This window comes from Piliocolobus tephrosceles, chromosome 9 (genome assembly GCF_002776525.5).
Source record: "Piliocolobus tephrosceles isolate RC106 chromosome 9, ASM277652v3, whole genome shotgun sequence".
In the NCBI taxonomy this organism is placed as follows: Eukaryota; Metazoa; Chordata; class Mammalia; order Primates; family Cercopithecidae; genus Piliocolobus; species Piliocolobus tephrosceles.
Window position 1 is genome coordinate 31,263,555 of NC_045442.1, and position 20,679 is coordinate 31,284,233.

Here is a 20,679-nt window from a genome sequence, read left to right on the forward strand (position 1 = left end):
ATGCCTGGCGTGTGGGCAGGATGGGTAGCTGGTTCCAGGGACAAGAGTCACATCAGGGGCTGCCATAAGTTGGGAAGGAGGGGTCCTCCCCTTCCCATGAGAATCCTTTATTTGTCCCAACTGAGGGGTGGGTGTGGGGTGTTAAATAAGATTTGAAATAGGTGGGGACACTGTACAGGGGGTCCAGGAAGGGGGGTGGGGGCGGGCAGCAAGTCAGTGCACCTGAGGCTGGGGGTGCCCGTGGCAGAGCCCTCCTGGTGGCTCAGCGAGTGGGCCCAGCTTCTCTGCCTCCTGCTCCACTGACTGGCTCCCGTATGCACTGTCTTCCTTCACCTCTGCTGGGGGTAAATGGGGACAGGAATGGGAGAGTCAAGGACTCAGGCCTCCCACCCTCCAAGCCCAGATCCCCCTTCCAGGGAGGCCCCTTTACCTGTGCTGGGCAGCTTGTCTCGGGTCTCTGGACCCCTCAGCAGCCTCACTCCCTCCTCTAGGCCCATATCAGACAGGGCCTCCAGCAGACCTGCCATGTCCCCGCCAGCCAGCTAAAAAAAAAACAGAGGGATGAGGTCTGAGTCATGGTTAGGGTGTATGCTCGGAAGCCCTGGGGCCAAGGAGGCACCTGGACTCAGATCGGGAAAGGAGGATGGGAAGGGGGCAGGGCGAAGGCCAACCCACCTCGTAGCTGCGCAGGAGGCTGCCGCTGGGCGAGGCCGTCTGTCGGTATGTGTCCACCAGGCTGCGCAGCCCCAGACGCTCTGCCAGCTCTGCCCAGCTGCCCTGGGCTTCTGGCCCGTCTAGCAGCTGCTCCAGGTTCTGCAGAGCTGTGTCACCAAGTGACAGTCCCGGCCCTGAGGGGGACACATAGACATGTCATTTACCTCCAGAGTTGGGCGGGGACATGGACACCTGAACACTGCCGTTCTCCCGAGGTAAGCGGCAGACGGGACCATGAGGGGTGATGGACGGGGCTGAGGGTAGAGAAAAGGAGGCCTCCTTCAGAGGGTCCTGAAGGAGAAGAGACCTGTGTGAGGAGCTGGGCTGGGGATGCTTGATGCTCCTCACCTGCAGGGCTGGGCGGGGTCAGGGGTGGCTCCATGGTATTCTGAGCGGCATTTATCAGCAAGGTCTTCACCTGGGGAGACAGCCGCGGCTCTGACTACCTCCCACCCCGTCCTTCAGCCCGTGTCTTTAAGTCCAGATACTCTGGACCCCGTCACTCAGAGCACTTCTAGTTCCAGGCTGGCCTCACCTTGGTGCTGCAAGTGAGGTCAAGAGGCGTGTGGCCCCGGAAGCTGCTTCGGGTGTCCTTCTCAGGCCCTTCAGTGTCCGAGTCGCTATCAGAGGTAGGGGGTGAAGGCAGCGGGCACAGGGGCTCCTCGTTTTCAGCATGGATGTCAGCACCTGGGAGAGGGAGGCCGTCATGGTTGGGGCCCATATTAAGGACTGCAAAGTGGGAGGACCAGGAGGCACCTCTTTCCCTTCCCCTCACCCTGTTCAAGTGCCCCTGAGGGTGAGACTGACCAGCCTTCAGAAGGAGGCGGGTGAGGGTCGGGTACCCCAGTCCAGCTGCCAGGTGCAGGGGTGTGTTTCCCGCAAAGGTGCGAGCATTCACGTTGGCCCGGAGCTGGGGGTGCGAGCAGCAAGGGTTGACACCACAGCATGGTCCCCCTAGCCAGCCCCTGCTCCACCGTCTTTGGCCCCTCCACCACCCTTGGTCCCACTCCTTCCACAATCCTCAGTCCCACCTTGGTGACCAGATGGGTGACCAACCCCAGCTCCTCCATCTCGGTGGCTAGATGCAAGGCTGTTCGCCCCCCCTGCCGTTCTGTGGCCTCCACTTCAGCCCCACTGTCCACCAGCAGATCCAGGCACTCAGGGCTTCGGGCTCGGACCGCCAGGTGTACTGGATACAGTCCTAAGGATGCAGGATACTCAACCTGCAGCTATGACCCTTAAGGCGGTTCCTGGGCCAGCCCTGACCATTCAACCTTGACACCTCATAGTCCATTCTGGGCACTGGCCAGATACCCTCCCTGGTCCCCACCTGCCCCCTAGTCAGGTGAGATGGGGAGCTCACCCTCAAAGTCAGGCATATGCAACAGCTGGGGCACAGCAGGGGCTCCACTCTGAAGCAGTGCACGCAGCAGCTCAGGGGCACCAGTGCCTGCCCGCAGCGCCAGATGCATGGCTGAGTCTCCATGCCGATCCAGTAGAGTTGGGTCTGCACCCACCCGCAGCAGAAAGCTCACCACACTCGTCTGCCTGGTGATCACCGCCAGGTGCAGGGGCGTCTGGGGATGAAAGCAGGGTGAGCCAGGCCCGGGACTCACCTGCCTTCCAACCCCTCCCACCTCCCCAGTAGGCGCCCCCGCACCTGGTGCAGGTGGTTGGTGAGGTTGACGACGCCGAGGTGCTGGGCGTGGTGGATGACATAGGCTATCTGCTCAATGACACTGGTCTGCCCATGGATGATGGCCAGGTGCAGCGGTCTGGGGGTTGGGGAGCGAGAGTCTGGCCCAGTCACTCAGAGCATCCTTCGCTCTCAAAGCCCCACCGCCTTCATAGACTCCCTCGCTGGGGCCCGTGGAACCCAGTACGTGGCCCAGGGCATCTCTGTGCCTGCACTTAACGTTTCCCAGCACCTTTTGAGGTAGGTAAGTGCTATAACTGTACCCCTTGCACGGTCGACAAAACTGAAGTTTGGAGAGACCAAGCATCTTGAACAGAGCTGGTGAACAGCGAGGCCGGACTTGAAGCCTGGCGTGTCCGAAAACTGCAGGGCCCGACTCTGTGCCGGTCCCTTTTCTGCCCCCACCCCACGCCGCGTCCGCCAGGCCCTCTGTTGCCTACGTGTCTCCGTTCTCGTCCTGCGCCGTCAGCAGGTGGCGCTGTCCCGCCAGCAGCGCGCGCGCGTCCGCGGTGACGCCGTAGTCGAGTAGGGCCCGGGCGCTGCGCTGCGCCAGGCAGAACAGTCGCGCGTTGTACTCTCGGGCTGAGGGCGACAGAGAGCGTGGGTCAGGGCTGGGTCCTCAGCCCCAGCGCCCCGACCGTCCGTGCCCCGGAGGCCATACCTCGCTGCAGCATCTCCGGGGCCTGCGGCTCGCACTGGGGGGTTCTCGAGGGGGCGCTCGGCTCCGCGACTTCCTCCCCGGAGTCCCTGCCGGGCACCGAGGCGGCCATCTGCGCCCCGCCCCCGCCTCCCGGGTAGCAGCCCATGGGGCCCGCGCCGGACTGGTAGGGGCTGTAGGCCAGGGAGGAGGGGAAGAAACCGAGGCTGCCACCTGTGGGTACAGGCAGGGCTGTGGGAAGCGGGCACCAGCCAGGACTCTCCCAGTTTTTTTGTTTTTTTGTTTTTTTTTGAGATGGAGTTTTGCTCTTATTGCCCAGCCTGGAGTGCAGTGGTGCGATCTCGGCTCACTGCAACCTGTCTCCCGGGTTCAAGCGATTCTCCAGCCTCAGCTTCCCGAGTAGCTGGAATTACAGGCACCTGCCACCATGCCCAGCTAATTTTTGTATTTTTAATACAGACGAGGTTTCACCCCGTTGGCCAGGCTGGTCTCGAACTCCTGATCTCAGGTAATCCGCCTGCCTTGGCCTCCCAAAGTGCTGGGATTACAGGCGTGAGCCACCACGCCTGGCCTCTCCCTGGTTTTTTTCCTCCACAGCTTCTCTTGCCTTTACCCCTCCCTCCATCAGCACCCCCTCACCTCCTCCAGCTCCTCCATAGCCCCCAGCTGCACCTCCAGAGCCTCCACCCATGTGGGAGCCACCCCCAAAGGGCTGGGAGAAGGTGGGCAAGGCCTTCCTCCGCTTCCGCTGCACCTCTTCCTTGTCTGGGGGCAGAGGAAAATGAGATTGAGCCCAATTATTGTGTCATGCCTCAGGGGCCCTTCCCAGAAGAGCCCTCAGGCTGGCTCCTAGGAAGCACCTCCTCGGACCCTCCACACTCCTGACGTGGCTCATGCATGCCCACATCTAGCTCTTGGGACCTTCTAGCCCAGCCTGGCTCCCCACCATCCCCCTGGGGTCCTCAGCCCAGCTCCACCTTCCACCAGAGGGTAATAGGTGAACTGTTTGGAATCAGACACGTCCCCTCCTCGCTTGCGTTTCAGTTGCAGGAACACAGTTACGGGCCGCTCAATCTTCATCTTGTGATAGGGGGGTGTCCGAAACACAATGGCATACTGGGGGGTGCAGGGAGACACAGGGTGTCAGTGAGTCCTTAGCCTAATTTAGCCCCCAGCCTGGGCCCTAGCCCCGGGTACCTGTTTATGCACATCTGTGGGAGAGAAGTCCCCAAAGGCCTGCCATCCATTCTCATCATCCTCATAGAACCGAACCTCAATGTCATCTACAAGGAAAACGGAAGCTTGGCCGCAGCTCCTGGTGGAATCTGCGGGGCTAAATTTTACCCTAGAGCTTCTCTGGCCCCAGTCTTATACTCGATGTCCTTGGCGCCCAGCCTGGGCTCCAGTCTCACCTTTCTGCACCTTGTCACAAAGCAGATAAACTTCATCGCCACCCCGCACAGAGCCTGCTGTCTTGTCCATTCGAGAAATCTTCAGGTTTGATGCCCCCGGAGACTCTATGGGGTGGGATATGGATTAGCTGAGATGATGCAATAGCCATGGCCACATTTAAGGAGGTGGGTGCTCTGTATTCCTTTTCTTAGCAACCCCTGGAGCTGCAGGAACCACCCAATATTCGCATTTACTAAAGACAGAAGCTTCAGGAGGAGGAAATGACTTGCTCAGGATCACTCAGCATCTATGTGACAGGGCCAGGTTCTGAAACCCGGGCCTGTTTGACTCCACAGCTTAAGGTCACCCCTCGTGCCACCTCTGCCACCAGGCCTGGCACCCCAGGCAGTCAGGATACTCACTGCTGTCATGGATGGGCTGGGAGATGACTGGCTTCAGGGGCAGGGAGAAGGAGCCATCACTGGCTCTAAGGAAGGCAGAGAAGCGCAGCCGCACTATACTCAGATCCATCACCTTCTTCAGTTCTTTGGCCTCCTGCTCCAGCTCCCGCTGCTCGGCCTCTGGGCAGTGGGTACATGTGTGACCCCTGGGCTTCTCCCTCCCTGCTTCTTCCATGAGCACCTCCCATGACCCTCCCCTCACCATACCCATACCCGTAAGGCCCTGGGGCCTAGAGCGGAGCCGCTGCCTCTGCAGTTTTTGTATCATAGTTCCCATCATGTTCTTCTTAGTCACGTGCAGGACACCCAGGTTGTTAAATCTGAGGAGATGGGAGAATCGGAGGCCTTTGGCTGTGCAGTTCTTTCTTCCTGAGGTGGCTTTCCCATTGTCAGGGCTCAGCTCAGCCCTACTTCCTCAAGGAAGCTACTGGAGTTTCTACTCGGGCCCTTCGGTTTGGGGCCAACCTACCTCTCTCCCCTTGGTCAGATGCTAAGCTCATGGAGGTGGGCTGGGGCTTAGGACTGGCAGAGAGTGAGGGGCATACCAGTGGAGGCCAGGGGTAGAGGGCACCTACTGGGCAGTCATGTCCTTGGGCCCCACAGAAACGGCGCAGATCCCCAGCTCCGAGCATTGCTTGCCCACCAGACTGTGGGCATGAGCACGAGGTGGGTCACTGTGTGTTACCAGGTCTACCTCGATCTTGGCTGGTCCCTCGTAGTTACAAATCTAGGAGAGGCAGGGACTGTCAGGGCCTTGGGCGTGCTGTCCACTTAGCCAACCCTCCAGCACCATCCTGGCTCACCTTGACAGTGGGATAGGTCTTTCGGCCCTTCTCACTGGAGGCACCGGGCAGTCCTCCGTGGGAGGGGCCTTCACAGCCATATCGAAATCGGAAGCCTCTCTGAAGGTCCAAGGGCAGAGTAGTATTGTGATCAGGGAAGACCACCCCGGCCAGCAGTGACCTCAGTGCCTGGTAGTATCTGCTCTGAACCACAACTACAGCACTCTGATCAGCAGCAGTGACCATCCAATCCCCTGTGGCTTCCTTGGGCAATGGCTCCTCCATGGCCTGCCAGCTACCACTACCCCATTTGTCCCCAAAGCTGAAGCCATTCCACACCCTCCCTTTTGCTTACTCACCTGCTTAGGCTGTTCCACGATCACCAGGTAGGGGCCATCAGCTGGGGACAGGGAGACCTTGCTGAGCCACACTCTCCCAGCCCTTCCCCCAGGCAGAAGGCACATGCTCTCCCTCCCCCTACCTTTGGGACTAGAGGAGGTTAGTGAACTTACTGACCTGTCTCTGGGGCTGGCTCCTTGGGTTCCATAATGGAGGAGTTCAATTTGAAATCATCATATTCAATAATGCCATCCAGATCCTGGTTTGGAGACAGACTGGGGGTGGCATCCAACTCTCAGCGCCCCCCACTGCCCCACCTCCCATCTCCAAGTCCTCAGTGGTCACTCCCCCTCCTCCTCAGGCCCAAGAGAAAGCTCCTTTTGGAGGCAGAGTTGTAGACAGATGGACAGACTGGTAGGCTGAGAGCATCTGCGAGCATGCAGGTGTAAGGCAGCAGAGGGGGCTCGGGCAGACAGGTGGACAGACACGGGGGGACGGCCAGCCGGCCGGGTCAGGGGCAGGCAGCATGACTCACTGGGTTGTAGCAACTCTCCATGTCTCTGGGCTAGGCCCGGCTCTGTCTAGTGGCTCCGGCCAGGTTCTGCTTCCCAGAATTTTAGGCGCCCGCCTAAAGTTGGGAGGAGTGGCGTGGGGGAGGGGGTCAGATCTAAATGGGGGTGGGCGGGATATGGGGGCCCAGATTTGGGGGAGGGTCCGACCTCCTCCAGCCGCCCGTCCGGGTGTGGCGGGTGAGATCCGGTGGAGAGCGAGATCCGGAGTTGGGCTTGGCCGGGGAAGGGGCAGGAAAGTTAGAGCAGCTTAGGAAAGTCCCGAAAATACCAAGGGGAGGCGGGGCCGGAGGGGGCGGGCCTGGAAATGACGCCACTGGCCCCGCCCTCACGACGGGAGGGGCGGGAGGCCCTAGCCAGTCTGCGGGTTCCCGCTGCTTTTCAGCGGGTAGAGGGAGAGGAGGATCAGGGGAGCCGCGGTGGGGGTTAAGCCCCCTCTTCCCTCCAGGGCAGGGAACAGGGGGGTCCTTCACGGCCGTGGGGAGGTTGGCAGTCTGGGGCCAAGTCCGCCTCCTGCTCCCCTCCCCCGGTCTGGAGCAACCTTGGGAATTTCTGCCAGGAGGGAGGCCACGGCTGATAAACCCCGGGGGCTTTTGGGGGGACATTCCTGCTGTCTAACGGCCTCCCCTTCGAACAGCCTGTAGGCGGGGGCTCTTTCCTGTGGGAGGCCCCGGGGTTCTGCCCCGAGAACACGATTCTGGGGCCGCGGGAAAAGTGTGTCCTCCTCCGGCTCCTCTTTTCTCTCTCTCCCAAACCTCGCAACAGCAGCTGGTCCCACACAGCACCGGCTCTGGGCACGCAGGCGACAGGGAGACCTCTGCACGCTCTCCACCCAATACAAGCGTGTGTCTCCATCACAGCTCCACAAGTGTGTTTCGGCTCTAGTGGTTGGGTGCATGTTGTGTGTCCATGGCGTCAACATGAGTGTGCAAGCGAGCATGTGTGTAGACAGGTGAGTCCCGAGCTTCTCAGTGTGGGTGTGTGTCAGCGCCTGTCTTGATGTACAGACACGGGTGAGCGTATCTTGAGTTTGTGCGTGAAGGGTGTGGGTGCAGGCACCAGTGCACCGGTGGGCACGTCTCCGTGTGCATGTGTGTGCGAGTGCGACTGCACGGACGCTGCCGTGTGGCCGCCAGTACAGGTACAGGTGTACGTACGGGTCCGTGTGTCTTTGTACAAGGATGTCGACGTGGATCCGAGTGTCGTTGCCTGCGCGCCCTTTCCGGATGTGTGCAGCTGCTGCTCTCCAGGCCCGGGCGCTGTCCGCTAAAGGCCCTCCTCCCGCTCTTCTCTTGTCCCGGCCACCCAGGGGTCTGAATCCAGCCACTCACCGTGGCGGCGGCTCTGGTTGCGGCTTCTCTCGGCGCCCGACCCACCTGGGACCGGTCGCGACACCTCGCCGGCCAGCAGGGCTCGGGGCCGGGAAAGCCCCTTCTCGGCCCCCCGGAGGGGGGAATTCCCATGACGTTTCCGTGCGTCACGCCTCGCGCCCTTTTTCATTGGCTGAAAGTTTAACTCTGGACTGGCGCAGCCAACCCGGAGCGACTCGGGCGCGCCCCTGAGAGGGGACAGGCTCACTCAGGGCAGGGAGCGGGGCGACAGGCCACCAGGCGCGAATTCGGCCGGCTAGGGGACCGCCGAGAAGGTACCTGCTGACCCAGCGCTACCCTGGGCCGGGAGCTTCCGCTGCAGCTCGGCTTTGGCTGCGCCTAACGCTTGACTTTCTCCGAAGCGGGGGAACCCCAGGGGGAAGCCGACGGCCCCAGCCCTCGGGGCCCCCACCCTGAGCTGCGTGCTGCCGGGAAGTTAGCGGAAGAGGAAGGAAATTGCTTTTGCGGTCGGTCCCGGGCGCCCTCTGGCGGCCTCCATGGGGCTGCGAGGAAACTCCATTCGGCCCGGGCCCCTCTCTTGCTCCGTCTCGTCATCCTCAGGGTTCTGGGAGAAACAGTCTGGACCTCAGACTTTTATAGAAGTGACAGGTTCCCAGCGGGCCAGGACTCAGGAGCTCTGCGCAGGAGAAGGGAAATTAAGTGTTTATCCACCACAGAGATCTGGAATATTAGAACTGAAAAAGGCATCCAGAGTTTAAACAGCTCAAATTTCCATCGATGTGGGAAATCGCCTCTTTTTTTTAGTCTCAGACTGGAATGCAGTGAGGCAATTTTGGCTCACTGCAACCTCTGCCTCTTGGATTCAAACCATTCTCCTGCCGCAGCCTCCCGAGTATCTGGGATTACAGGTGCCCACCACCAAGCCCAGCTAATTTATGTATTTTTAGTAGAGTTGGGGGTTTCACCATGTTGGTCAGGCTGGTCTCGAACTCCTGACCTCAGGTGATCCGCTGGCCTCCGCCTTCCAAAACGTTAGGATTACAGTCATGAGCCACCGCACACGGCCTATTTTATTTATGTTTTTGAGACAGTGTCTTGCTCTGTCACCCAGGCCTGGAGTACAGTGGCACCATCATGGCTCACTGCCACCTCGAACTCTGGGGTGCACCGATTCTCTCATTCTCCTGAGTAGCTGGGACTACAGGTACACACCACCACACCTGGCAAATTTTTAAATTTTTAGTGGAGGTGGATCTCACTACTTTTCCTAGGCTAGTCTTAAACTCCTGGGCTTAAGTGGTCCTCCTACTTTGGCCTTCCAAAATGCTTGGATTACAGACGTGAGCCACTGTGTCCTGCCAAATTGCCTCTTATAGACCTTCCAGTTTCCACCTGAACACTTCTAGAGGCAGTGAGGTCAGGACAGGAATTCACCAAGTACCGAGTACATGGTGACTGGACCTCTCTCTGGTCAGTAGCGTTTCTCCTTAGGAGGTGCCATGAGGAATCTCCATGCCTGGAGTCCTCCTCCCTTAGGCTTATGGTAGAGCATACGCTATCTGGGATCTTTCCTGCAGCTTGCCCCAGACGTTTTTAAGAACAGAATCACAGGCCTGCACTGGCACTAAGTAAAGAGAGACTATTATGGCTCTTGATTTGGGCTGTTTCCTATTACTTCCCCACCCCCTTTCATCTTGCCTGCAAATATAGTGTCCCAGGCACTAGGTTTGAGTACTTTAGAAGTTCTCATTCTCCCTCCCAACAACCCTAGGAGGTGAATATTACCTTTACTGATGAAGAAATCAAAGCTCAAGAGGTGGAGTAACCAAACACACAGCTAGGAAGGGGCAGAGCCAGGATTCAAACCCAATCTGTTGACTCCAGGATGAAGCTCTTTCCCCTAAATTTATATAAAACAAAGCAGCCCTTTCCACCTTACTGTGGGCCTCTCAAACAAATATCATAAGATTCTGCCAAACAATTTGCTGAAATCCAGATATGTTGTCTACTACATTTCTCTGGTAAGTCAGATTCCTAACCCTATTTAAAATGGACTAAGGCCAGACATGGTGGCCCACACTTGTAATCTCAGCACTTTGGGAAGCCAAGGCTTGTGGATCATTTGAGCCCAGGAGTTCGAGACCAGCCTTGGCAACATGGTGAAACCCCGTCTCAAAAAATATAAAACTTAGCCAGTCTCATAACTAGGTCTCTAAATAAATAAATAAAAATTTAAAAATAAAATTTTAAATGGAGGAAATTCAGCTTGGTATACTCTAACTTAGTAAACCCGTGCTGGTTACCACTGATCACGTCTATCCTTACAAAGTGCTCACAAATTGCCACCAAAATTGGCATGGATTCTTTGAGTCTCCACAACATCTCTAAAAGCACCCCTAAGGGTTGAGCTATTTTAGTTGCAAGAGTCTAAGCTGTAATTTATCTAAAGATTAAAAAAAGAAGACCTTTATTAGCGAACATTTCAAACATACAAAGATTTTCACTTTGGGAGGCTGAGGCAGGCGGATCACTTGAGCTCAGGAGTTTGAGATCACCCTGGCAACATAGGGAGACCTCATCTCTACTTAAGTTAGCCAGATGTGATGGTGAGTGCCTGTAGTCCTAGCTACTTGGAAGGCTAAGGTGGGAGGATTGCTCGAGCCCAGGAAGTTGAGGCTGCTGTGAGCCATGTTCGTGCCACCGCGCTCCATCCAGGCTGGGTGACAGACAGACGCTGTCTCAAAAAAAGAAGAGTGGAGAGAATAGTATAATGAGCTCCCATGTGCCCCTCTGTCAGATTCAACAATTCCTAATGCATATTAGCCTGGAGATTTTAAACTCACTCAAAATAGCTTGTCATTTGCTAGAGCCTCATGTATCTGGGCTTAAGAAACCTCTTTGTTAGGCTGGGCACAGTGACTCACATCTATAATCCCGGCACTTTGGGAGGCCAAGGCGGGTGGATCACTTGAGGTCAGGAGTTCGAGACCAGCCTGGCCAACATGGTGAAACCCTGTCCCTACTAAAAGTATAAAAATTAGCTGGATGTGGTGGTGGGCAACTGTAGTCCCAGCTACTAGGGAGGCTGAGGCAGGAGAATCATTTGAATCTGGGAGGCGGAGGTTGCAGTGAGCTGAGATCATGCCACTGCGCTCCAGCCTGGAAAACAGAGTGAGACTCCATCTCAAAAAAAAAAAAAAAAACTTCTTCATTGCATGTTTCACTAATTTTCGTCCTAATGATCATCTATTTCTACACCCAGCCCTAGCACAATGCCTAGCCCAGAGCGGATGCACCACAAATTTATCCCATTCATTTACCGATAAATAGTGAGAGCCCACTCCATTAAACACCACCACTGCTTGCAGACAAAACTCCAACAGATATATATTAGTTGGTAATAAGTGCTACAGAGAAAAATTAAGTAGGTAAGGGATTAGACAGTGACAAGGATTTTCTAGATATCAGTCAAAGCAGGACTCTCTGATGAAGTAACAATTAAACAATGACTTAAAAAAGTGAGGGAGTGAGTCATGGGGAATATCTGGAGAAAGAGCGTTCCAGGTGGAGGGAACAGTAGGGCCAAGCTCTGATACAAGTGTTTGGCATATTTGAGGAACAGCAAGAAGGTTAGTAGGTGGAATAAAGTAATAACTTTGGGTTTTGTTCTGATCAAGATGGAAAGCTGTGAGAGAGTTCTGAGCAGTGGAGTGAAAATTGCATAATGTATCTTTTTTTTTTTTTGAGAGAGAGAGGCTCTCACTCTGTTACTCAGAGTGGTGTGCAGTGGCATGGTCATAGCTCACTGCAACCTCAAACTCCTGGGCTCAAGCGATCCTCCCACCTTAGCCTCCTGAGTAGCTAGGACTACAGGTGCCTGCCACCAGGCCCAGCTAATTTTTGCATTTTTTTGTAGAGACGAGTTTCACCATGTTGCCCAGGCTGGTCTCAAACTCCTGCGCTCAAGTGATCTGCCCACATTGACCTCTCAATGTGAGGTCCATTGCCCAGCCTAGTTTTTTTAGCTTTTAGATTTTTTTTTTTTTTTGAGACAGGGTCTTGCTGTGTTGTCCAGGCTAGGGTATAACGTGTCTTAAAAGGATCCATTTGGGCTGCATGCCTGTAATCCCAGCAGTCTGAGAGGCCGAGGCAGGTGGATTGCTTGAGCCCTTGAGTTTGAGACCAGCCTGGGTAACATGGTAAAATCCCTTCTCTACAAAATATGCAAAGATTAGCTGGGTGTGGTGGCATGCATCTGTATTCCCAGCTACTCAGGAGTCTGAGGTCAGAGAACTGCATGAGCCCAGGAGGTGAAGATTGCAGTGAGCCTAAATTGCACCAATTAGGTTGCTCCAGCCTGGGCAACAGAGCGAGACCGTCTCAAACAAACAAATAAGGATCCATTTAGCTGCTGTGTAAAGACCATCGAATGCAAGGACCTAAGAGGAAGGAGGGAGACCAGTAGTCCAATAGACAGTGGCTGAGGCTTGGGTGCTAGTGGATGATAAAGGTGGTGGGAAGTAATCGCAATTCTAGATAGATTTAAAGACAGAATTAACAAGACTTGCTGAGGATTAGATGTAGGATGTGAGAAAAGAGGGGGTTTTGGCATAAAAAAGAATGGAATTGTCCTTTAGTGATGTGGGGCACACCAAGAGAGGAGCAGATTTATAGGGGGTATCAATAATTTTTCCTTTTACTTATTTTTTAAAATTATTATTATTATTATTATTATTTTTTTTTGAGACGGAGTCTCGCTCTGTCGCCCAGGCTGGAGTGCAGTGGCCGGATCTCAGCTCACTGCAAGCTCCGCCTCCCGGGTTCATGCCATTCTCCTGCCTCAGCCTCCCGAGTAGCTGGGACTACAGGTGCCCGCCAACACGCCCGGCTAATTTTTTGTATTTTAGTAGAGACGGGGTTTCACCGTGTTAGCCAGGATGGTCTCGATCTCCTGACCTTGTGATCCGCCCGTCTTGGCCTCCCAAAGTGCTGGGATTACAGGCTTGAGCCACCGTGCCCGACCAAATTATTATTATTTTTTGAGACAGGTCTCACTCTGTTGCCCAGACTGGAGTGTGGTGGCGTGATCTCGGCTCACTGCAACCTCCGCTTTCCAGTTTCAAGCAATTCTCCTGCCTCAGCCTCCCAAGTAGCTGGGATTACAGGTGCCCACCACCATGCCCAGCTAATTTTTATATTTTTAGTAGAGACGGGGTTTCACCATGTTGGTCAGGCTGGTCTTGAACTCCTGACCTCATGATCTGCCCACCTCGGCCTCCCAAAGTGCTGGGATTACAGGCGTGAGCCACTGTACCCGGCCTATTTGTTTTTTTTTTTGAGACAGAGTCTCACTCTGTTGCCCAGGCCGGAGCATGGTGGCGCGATCTCGGCTCACTGCAACCTCTGCTTTCCAGTTTCAAGCAATTCTCCTGCCTCAGCCTCTCGAGTAGCTGGGATTACAGGTGCCCACCACCACGCCCAGCTAATTTTTGTATTTTTAGTAGAGAAGGGGTTTCACCATGTTGGTTAGGCTGGTCTTGAACTCCTGAACTTGTGATCTGCCTGCCTCGGCCTCCCAAAATGCCGGGATTACAGGCGTAAGCCACCGTGCCTGGTCTATTTTTTTTTTTTGAGACAGAGTCTCACTCTGTTACCCAGGCTAAAGTGCAGTGGCACAATCTCAGCTCACTGCAACCTCTGCCTCCCAGGATCAAGCGATTCTCCTGCCTCACCCTCCTGAGTAGCTGGGATTACGGGGTCCTTCTCAATGGGAGCCCTGGGGCTGAGTGGCTCTGCTCATTCACAGCCACTTGTCTTCCAACCAGTGAGCCCTCAACAAAGGTAAATACCCATGGCTCCAATAACCACAACTTTTGTTGTTCCTAGTATTTTTTTCTATTTGGTGGCGGAGTGGGGAGGAATGCCCATTGTAGCTCATTCTATGTTTTGTTGTTTCTCATATCATTATGTGCATAGGAAATTCACATATTTTTATTGGTTGTGGGCATCTGTTTCCAGTTTTTATAAACTCTACTAAACTCTGAGCTCACTAGGTAATAACCTGTTTCCTCAGGTGCTTAGCCTTTTATTTCACATGAGAAGCTATAGAAAATACGTTTAGCTTTGGAGGGTTTCTATACAACCACCACATTAATTAATTAATTAATTAATTATTTTTGAGACACAGTCTCGCACTCTTGCCCAGGCTGGAGTGCGGTGGTGCCATCTCGGCTCACTGAAACCTGTGCCTCCCAGGTTCAAGCGATTCTTCTGCCTTAGCCTCCCAAGTAGATGCAGATTACAGGTGCCCACCACCACGCCTGGCTAATTTTTTTTTTTTTTTTTTTTGAGACGGAGGCTCGCACTATCGTCCAGGCTGGAGTGCAGTGGCACAATCTTGGCTCACTGCAACTCCGCCTCCTGGGTTCAAGTGATTCTCCTGCCTCAGCCTCCCGAATAGCTGGGACTACAGGCGTGTGCCACCATGCCTGGCTATTTTTTTTTTTGTATTTTTAGTAGAGACAGGTTTCACCGTGTTAGCCAGCATGGTCTCGATCTCCTTACCTTGTGATCCGTCCACCTTGGCCTCCCAAAGTGCTGGGATTACATGTGTGAGCCACTGCACCTGGCCTCACCATCACTACTTCTGAATGGAAGAAGTGTCATATCAAAGAACACAAGGTTTAGAGTGACACTGACTTGGGTTTGATTCCTAGCTCCCTAAATTCCATGACTTGGCCTCTGAACCTATATATAGTCTCATTTGTAAGTGCAGAAAATGCCTCTAAAATGTTGTTTGAAGGTTGAGGTGGGAGTATCACTTGAGCCTCGGACATCAAGGCGGCAGTGAGCTGTGATTGTGCCACTACACTCCAGCCTGGGCAACAGAGGGAGACCCTGTCTCAAAAAACAAAACAAAAAACAGCCGAGTGCAGTGGCTCACACCTGTAATCCCAGCACTTTGGGAGGCCAAGGTGGGTGGGTTACCTGAGTTCCAGGAGTTTGAGACCAGCCCGGCCAACATGGTGAAACCCCATCTCTACTAAAAATACAAAACATCAGCCAGGTGCTAGGTGTGGTGGCTCACGCCTGTAAAGGTCAGGAGTTCGAGACCAGCCTGATCAACATGGTGAAACCCTGTCTCTACTAAAAATACAAAAATTAGTCCGGCGTGATAGCACGCGCCTGTAATCTCAGCTACTCAGGAGGCTGAGGCAGGAGAATCGCTTGAACCCACAGGTGGAGGTTGCAGTGAGCCGAGATCATGCCACTGCACTCCAGCCTGGTGACAGAACGAGACTCCGTCTAAAAACAAACAAACAAACAAAAACATTGGCCAGTTGTGGTGGTACACGCCTGTAATCCCAGCTTCTTGGGAGGCTGAAGCACAAAAATTGCTTGAACCCAAGAGGCAGGGGTTGCAGTGAGCCAAGATTGCACCACTGCACTCTAGCCTGAGTGACAGAGTGAGACTCTGTCTCAGAAAAACAAAACAAAACAAAACACAAAAAACACAAAATCCCCCTCCTCACATTAAGTAAAAATAAAATGTTTGGCCTGGCGCGGTGGCTCAAGCCTGTAATCCCAGCACTTTGGGAGGCCGAGACGGGCGGATCACGAGGTCAGGAGATCGAGACCTTCCTGGCTAATACGGTGAAACCCCGTCTCTACTAAAAAATATAAAAAACTAGCCAGGCGAGGTGGCGGGCGCCTGTAGTCCCAGCTGCTCTGGAGGCTGAGGCAGGAGAATGGCGTAAACCCGGGAGGCAGAGCTTGCAGTGAGCTGAGATCCGGCCACTGCACTCCAGACAGAGAGACAGAGCGAGAATCCATCAAAAAAAAAAAAAAAAAAGATAAATAAATAAATAAATAAATAAATAAATAAATAAATAAATAAATAAAAATAAAATGTTTGAGCAAGGCACTCAATACTGACACATACAGGTGCTCTAGCAATGCCAGTTCTCTATGTTAGGGTCTTAGGTCATGGAACCGTCTCTGCCTTTCCTCCTGGCTTTATCTGCCATCCTGGATTTCTGATGGGAGATGTCCATTAAGACCAGCATTTCCCTCCAGACTATGCTATTACTTTCCCCCAAGGTTTGGTTACTTCCACATCACCAAGCCATTCTTCTTTGTTCGTCAGAATTAAGGCTTACTTATTAGTTCCTCTTGCAGCTTCCTTTGCTTTCTGAGAGACAATATTGTCCACAATACAAATCACGCATATGAGCTGGTCTTCTGTTTTTTAAATATATTTTTGAAATCTTTTAAAAAATAGAGACGGGGTCTCACTATGTTGCCCAGGCTGATCTCAAACTCCTGGCCTCAAGTGATCCTCCTGCTCCAGCCTCCCAAAGTACTGGGATTACAGGTGTGAGTCACCGCACCTGGCCTCAGCTACTTTTAAATAACAGAATGCAACTTCCAGCAAATGTTTTTCTTTGCTTCCCAGCAGGGAGAGAGGGAGAGGGCCAGTTTGCAATTGCTCCAGCTTTTTTTTTTTTTTTTTTTTTTTGAGACAGAGTCTTGCTCGGTTGCCAGGCTGGAGTACAGTGGCACCATCATAGCTCACTGCAGCCTTGACCTCCCAGGCTCAAGCAGTCCTCCTGCCTCAGCCTCCTGAGTAGCTGGGCCACAGGTGCATGGTCTTGAACTCCTGGGCAAGCAATCCTCCTGCCTCAGCCTCCCAAAGCGCTAGGATTACAGGCATGAGCCACCGCACCCCGCTCTACTCCTGTTCCCACTTCTTTCCTGATTTTTGAGATTGGTTTTATAAGGGACATTAGAGCTGTCCTGTTTTTGTTCATCGGGTGGCCTTCAGACTTATTTGCAGCAGTCAACACTATTTCTCCCATAGGGAAGCACATGGAAGCTTCTAAAGGCAGAGCTCGTGGAGCTCAGATGGGAGAACAGAGACACCATACTTGAAGCCAAATGCCCCAGCATCTAGCTGGCTGTAGATGCAGGCTTTTCTGCACACACACAGGGCTTTCTGCCCCTCCTAATTTTTCCAGGGGCAGGGTTGGGCAAGGCTTCTGGTTAGTATGCAAATCAGGCATGGCCTGGACTTGAGGAAGAAGGAAGAGGGAGAAATTAGCCTAAGAGCTTCCGGTTTCATATCAGTATTTTTCCACATCAGGTTGTTCCCACTTCTGAGGTGCCTTTTTCTACACTGAGGGAGGCGCTGCACAGGTCCAAATGCCCAGCCATGTGGATGTGCTGAGCAAAGGGAAGCCTGGTGCTGGAGAATCATACTGCCAGCTGGGCCCCAGTGCAGGGGGTGAGTGCCCTTAACTCTCTGTAATGGAGGCCAGCTGGAAATACAACAGGGCCACACTGTTCTCTGTGCCCCAGAGAAGGTAAGGCACCATTGTGGAGGAAGAAGCCAAGATGATGTGGATGCTTCACTTGGGAAAGCTTAATACCCAGAATTTTGTTTCCCACCATGGGAGGGGAAAACACATTCAAAGTGTTTCTATTTTCTCACTCAAAAACAATCAACACAGAAGACTTCTGTGACCAAATGTGTGTGTGTGGGAAAACCCCCACACACCAGGCAAGCAATCAGCTCTATAGTGGACACCAGCTGGGTGGCCTCCAATTCAATTCTGACGCTAATTGGAAATAGTGCCAGGTCCCATAGGTTGAGGGCTCATTCCCCAAGACTGTACTCTACTTCTTTAAAAAAATGCCTTTTTTTTTTTTTTTTTTTTTTTTTAATAGAGACAGGGTCTCGCTATGTTGCACAGACTGGTCTTGAACTCTTGGTCTCAAGGGATCCTTCTGCCTCGCCTCTGAAAGTGCTGGGATTACAGGCATGTGCCATGGTGCCTGGTCATTGCCTCCACTTCTGATGCCAATTGTTAAGTCCCAGGTGGTTTTTCCTGTATTTCTTACTGACCAGCTATAAATTGGGCTCCGCATGACCCCCTTCTTGCATTTGGGTTCAACTAGTTTGCTAGAGCAGCTCACAGAACTCAAGGAAACACAATTACCAGTTTACTACAGGGAATATTATAAAGGATACAAATAACCAGCCATGAAGACATACATAGGGTAAGGTCTGAAAAGGTCCAGAGCCTGGGAGTGAGGTCCACATGGAGCTGCGGTGCGCCACCCTCTGGGCACAGGATGCACTCGTTTCCCTTCCTGTAAGCCTCCACATATTCAGCTATCTGGAAGCTCTCCAAACCCTGCCCTTTTGGGTTTTTAGGGAAGCTTCATTACATAGGCACGGTTGATTAAACCACTGGACACTGGTGATCAACTTAACCTTCAGTACCTCTTCCCTCCCTGGAGGTTGGGGGCTGAGGCTGAAAGTTCCAACCCTTTAATTCTGCTTTGGTGACCAGCCCCCATCCAGAAGCTACATAGGGGCTGCCAGCTGTCAGTCAATCATATATCAAAGGACATCACTTTGGAGATTTTAAGGATTTTTAAGAGTTATGCCAGGAAATGGGGTGAAGACCAAATATCTATTTCACACTATCACACACCCATAGCACCTCCACCCTGCAGGGGCCACACAGCCTGCCCATATACACTCCCACCTGTATTACCCTGATGCCAAGGGAAAGGAGAAGAGGGGATCCTGTAATCATGCTGCAGTGAGTGAGGTTTGAGGTTTGTGGGGCTGGGAAAAGTTACCCCTCTTCAGTTTGGGGTCAAAATGAATGCCCTGGGCCCCAAACCCATGACTGCAGCTGTGGGCACGATATCCTTCCCAGGGCCGGGTGCAGTGGCTCATGCCTGTAATCCCAGCTCTTTGGAAGGCCAAGGCAGGAAGATCATTTCAGCCCAGGAGTTTAAGACCAGTCTGGGCAACATGGTGAGACCCCGTCTTTACAAAAATTACACAAAAAACTAGCCAAGTGTAGGGGTGCACACCTTAGTCTCAGGTACTTGGGAGGCTGATGTGAGAGGATTGCTTGAACCCAAGAGTTTGAGGCTGCAGTGAGTTATGATTGTGCCACTGCATTCCAGCCTGGATGACAGAGAGTGGCTCAAGTACAGTGGCACAATCTCACTGCAGCTTTGAACTCTTGGGCTCATCTGAAACCCCAAGGGCTGTTTTGCGCTCTTGGATGGTGAGACGCGTCTGAGAGAAGACTTATGAATAACTACAACTCAGCCCTCACTCCTCTTCCCTCTCACCCAGGACAGGTTGTCTCATGTGTCTCCCTTGGAACAGTTACGGAAGATGACAATTGTCCGAGCCACTGCCCAAGCCCCTAGGCACACCTGTGATGACAAAGGTGCACCCTGTGGCAGGGCAGGGGTCAGCAGTGGTGAAGGAATCCTGACCCCAGGCCTAGCATCTGGCGGGATGGGGGAGGGGGGTGGTGGTGGTAGGTAGGTCAGCCTCTGCTCACACCAAGCCCAAGCCCTGCACACCTGATAACATAGTGCCCTGACCCACAAGCTCAAGAAGGAAACCGGAGGGAGAGACAATGATGCTGGTACTAAGACATTTATTATCTCATAAAAAGTCCATTGTTCTGTTTTTCCATATGTACATGCTCCTGTGGGCAGTCCCCCACCCAGCCCCTACCTGCCTACCCTCCATGGTGCCAGTCAACTCTCCAAACTGACCAACTAATTAGTAAAAGAGGAAGAACTGGAGGAGGTGGCCCAGGGCTAATGGGAGTGGAAAACAAAGTGCAGAGTGGTTGGGCTTAGTTCTCAATGCCTGACCGTGGGCAGGCACCGCAGGGCCGGCACACAGATGCCTCCCCAGAGCTGCCAGGCTGGAAGCAGAGGCTGCAGATGACAGCTGAGTGCACTCCCAGGCTGAACCCCCAGGAATGGAGCACAGAGGAGGAAAAAGGTCCCACAGCTGATTGGGGGTCTTAGCTGGGGCTATCAACGTTCTCTTTTTCAGGTCCCCATCCAAGTGGCAGCAACAGCAGCTCTGACTTGGCCTGAAGAGCTTGTGGCCCGCAGGACAGCCAGAAGTGGGGTCAAGGAAAGCCTGGTGGGAAGCACTGGTCCTGATCTCTGAGTGACCTGCCTTAGTTGACCTCAGAGGTGGGTATGGGATCTGTGGGGCGGGGTGTGGCCAGGAGGGGCACTGGTGAGGTGGCCTCGATGAGCGCAGGGTTGAGGATGATGGGCAGAGTCATGGGTGGCACGCCCACCTGCAGTGGGGAGGCCAGGGGCTGCAGGATCAGTGGGGGCTGAGCCAGGGGTGGAGGCCCATCGGGGGTGGGGCTCAGCCTGCTGGGGCTTGAGGCCACTGGTGATCCTGGGGAGTTGCTGCTGGCGGCTCGGGGGCCCTCAGGCTTCTCAAAGTCTGTAGGGAAAGCAAGGTGGCTACAGTCAGATTCCCTTGTTGGCACAAGACAACTCTCACATTGCCCAGCTGGCTGCTTATAGAATCTTTGTTCCTCCTTGTTCCTGTAAGCAACACGCCCCGCCCTCCACCAGCCTAAAAAGTTGGGAGTCTCCCCTCAAAACTCATTTCAATGTTCAGCTACCTTATATCTACCTTCTACCACCTTTGCCAGGCTTTTTTTTTTTTTTTTTTTTTTTTTTTTTTTTTTGTGCAACAGGGTCTCACTCCGTCACCCAGGCTGGAGTGCAGTGGCACGATCTCAGCTCACTGCAACCTCTGCCTCCCAGGTTCAAGCAATCCTTCCACCTCAGCCTCCCCAGTAGCTGGGATTATAGGTGCGCACCACCACGCCCAGCTAAGTTTTGTATTTTTTTGGTACAGGCGGGGTTTCACCATGTTG

General features: G+C 53.6%; 2 protein-coding genes across 11 annotated transcripts in view; both read right to left on the reverse strand.

Annotated features, from left to right (window-relative positions):
* Positions 1-65: 65 nt before the first annotated feature.
* NFKB2 (nuclear factor kappa B subunit 2) lies at positions 66-8,433 on the reverse strand. 7 transcript variants are annotated; one of them, XM_023206500.2, is made up of 23 exons: positions 7,943-8,433; positions 6,578-6,670; positions 6,220-6,301; positions 6,063-6,103; positions 5,725-5,823; positions 5,497-5,648; positions 5,135-5,241; positions 4,883-5,041; positions 4,481-4,585; positions 4,266-4,351; positions 4,046-4,184; positions 3,708-3,833; positions 3,072-3,281; positions 2,851-2,992; positions 2,375-2,489; positions 2,078-2,291; positions 1,746-1,915; positions 1,522-1,624; positions 1,250-1,401; positions 1,063-1,132; positions 676-848; positions 431-542; positions 66-335 (listed from the first exon to the last, which is right to left on the reverse strand). In XM_023206500.2, the coding sequence occupies exons 2-23, from the start codon at positions 6,596-6,598 to the stop codon at positions 214-216; spliced, it is 2,700 nt and encodes an 899-aa protein (XP_023062268.2). In that variant the 5' UTR covers positions 6,599-6,670; positions 7,943-8,433; the 3' UTR covers positions 66-213. The 7 variants fall into 7 exon arrangements, with proteins under 7 accessions (XP_023062268.2, XP_023062267.2, XP_023062269.2 ...); XM_023206499.2 differs by having other exon boundaries at positions 66-338; positions 7,769-7,960; XM_023206501.3 differs by lacking the exon at positions 7,943-8,433 and adding an exon at positions 6,762-7,694.
* Positions 8,434-19,396: 10,963 nt separating this feature from the next.
* GBF1 (golgi brefeldin A resistant guanine nucleotide exchange factor 1) overlaps positions 19,397-20,679 on the reverse strand; it is a 141,878-nt gene continuing 140,595 nt past the window's right edge. For 3 of the 4 annotated variants that reach the window (XM_023206492.2, XM_023206493.3, XM_023206495.3), the window contains exon 40: positions 19,397-20,237. In XM_023206492.2, coding sequence (XP_023062260.2) covers positions 19,957-20,237 — 281 coding nt within the window. In that variant the 3' untranslated portion in view covers positions 19,397-19,956. The remainder of the gene's footprint in view (positions 20,238-20,679) is intronic. The other variant, XM_023206494.3, reaches the window with a different exon arrangement.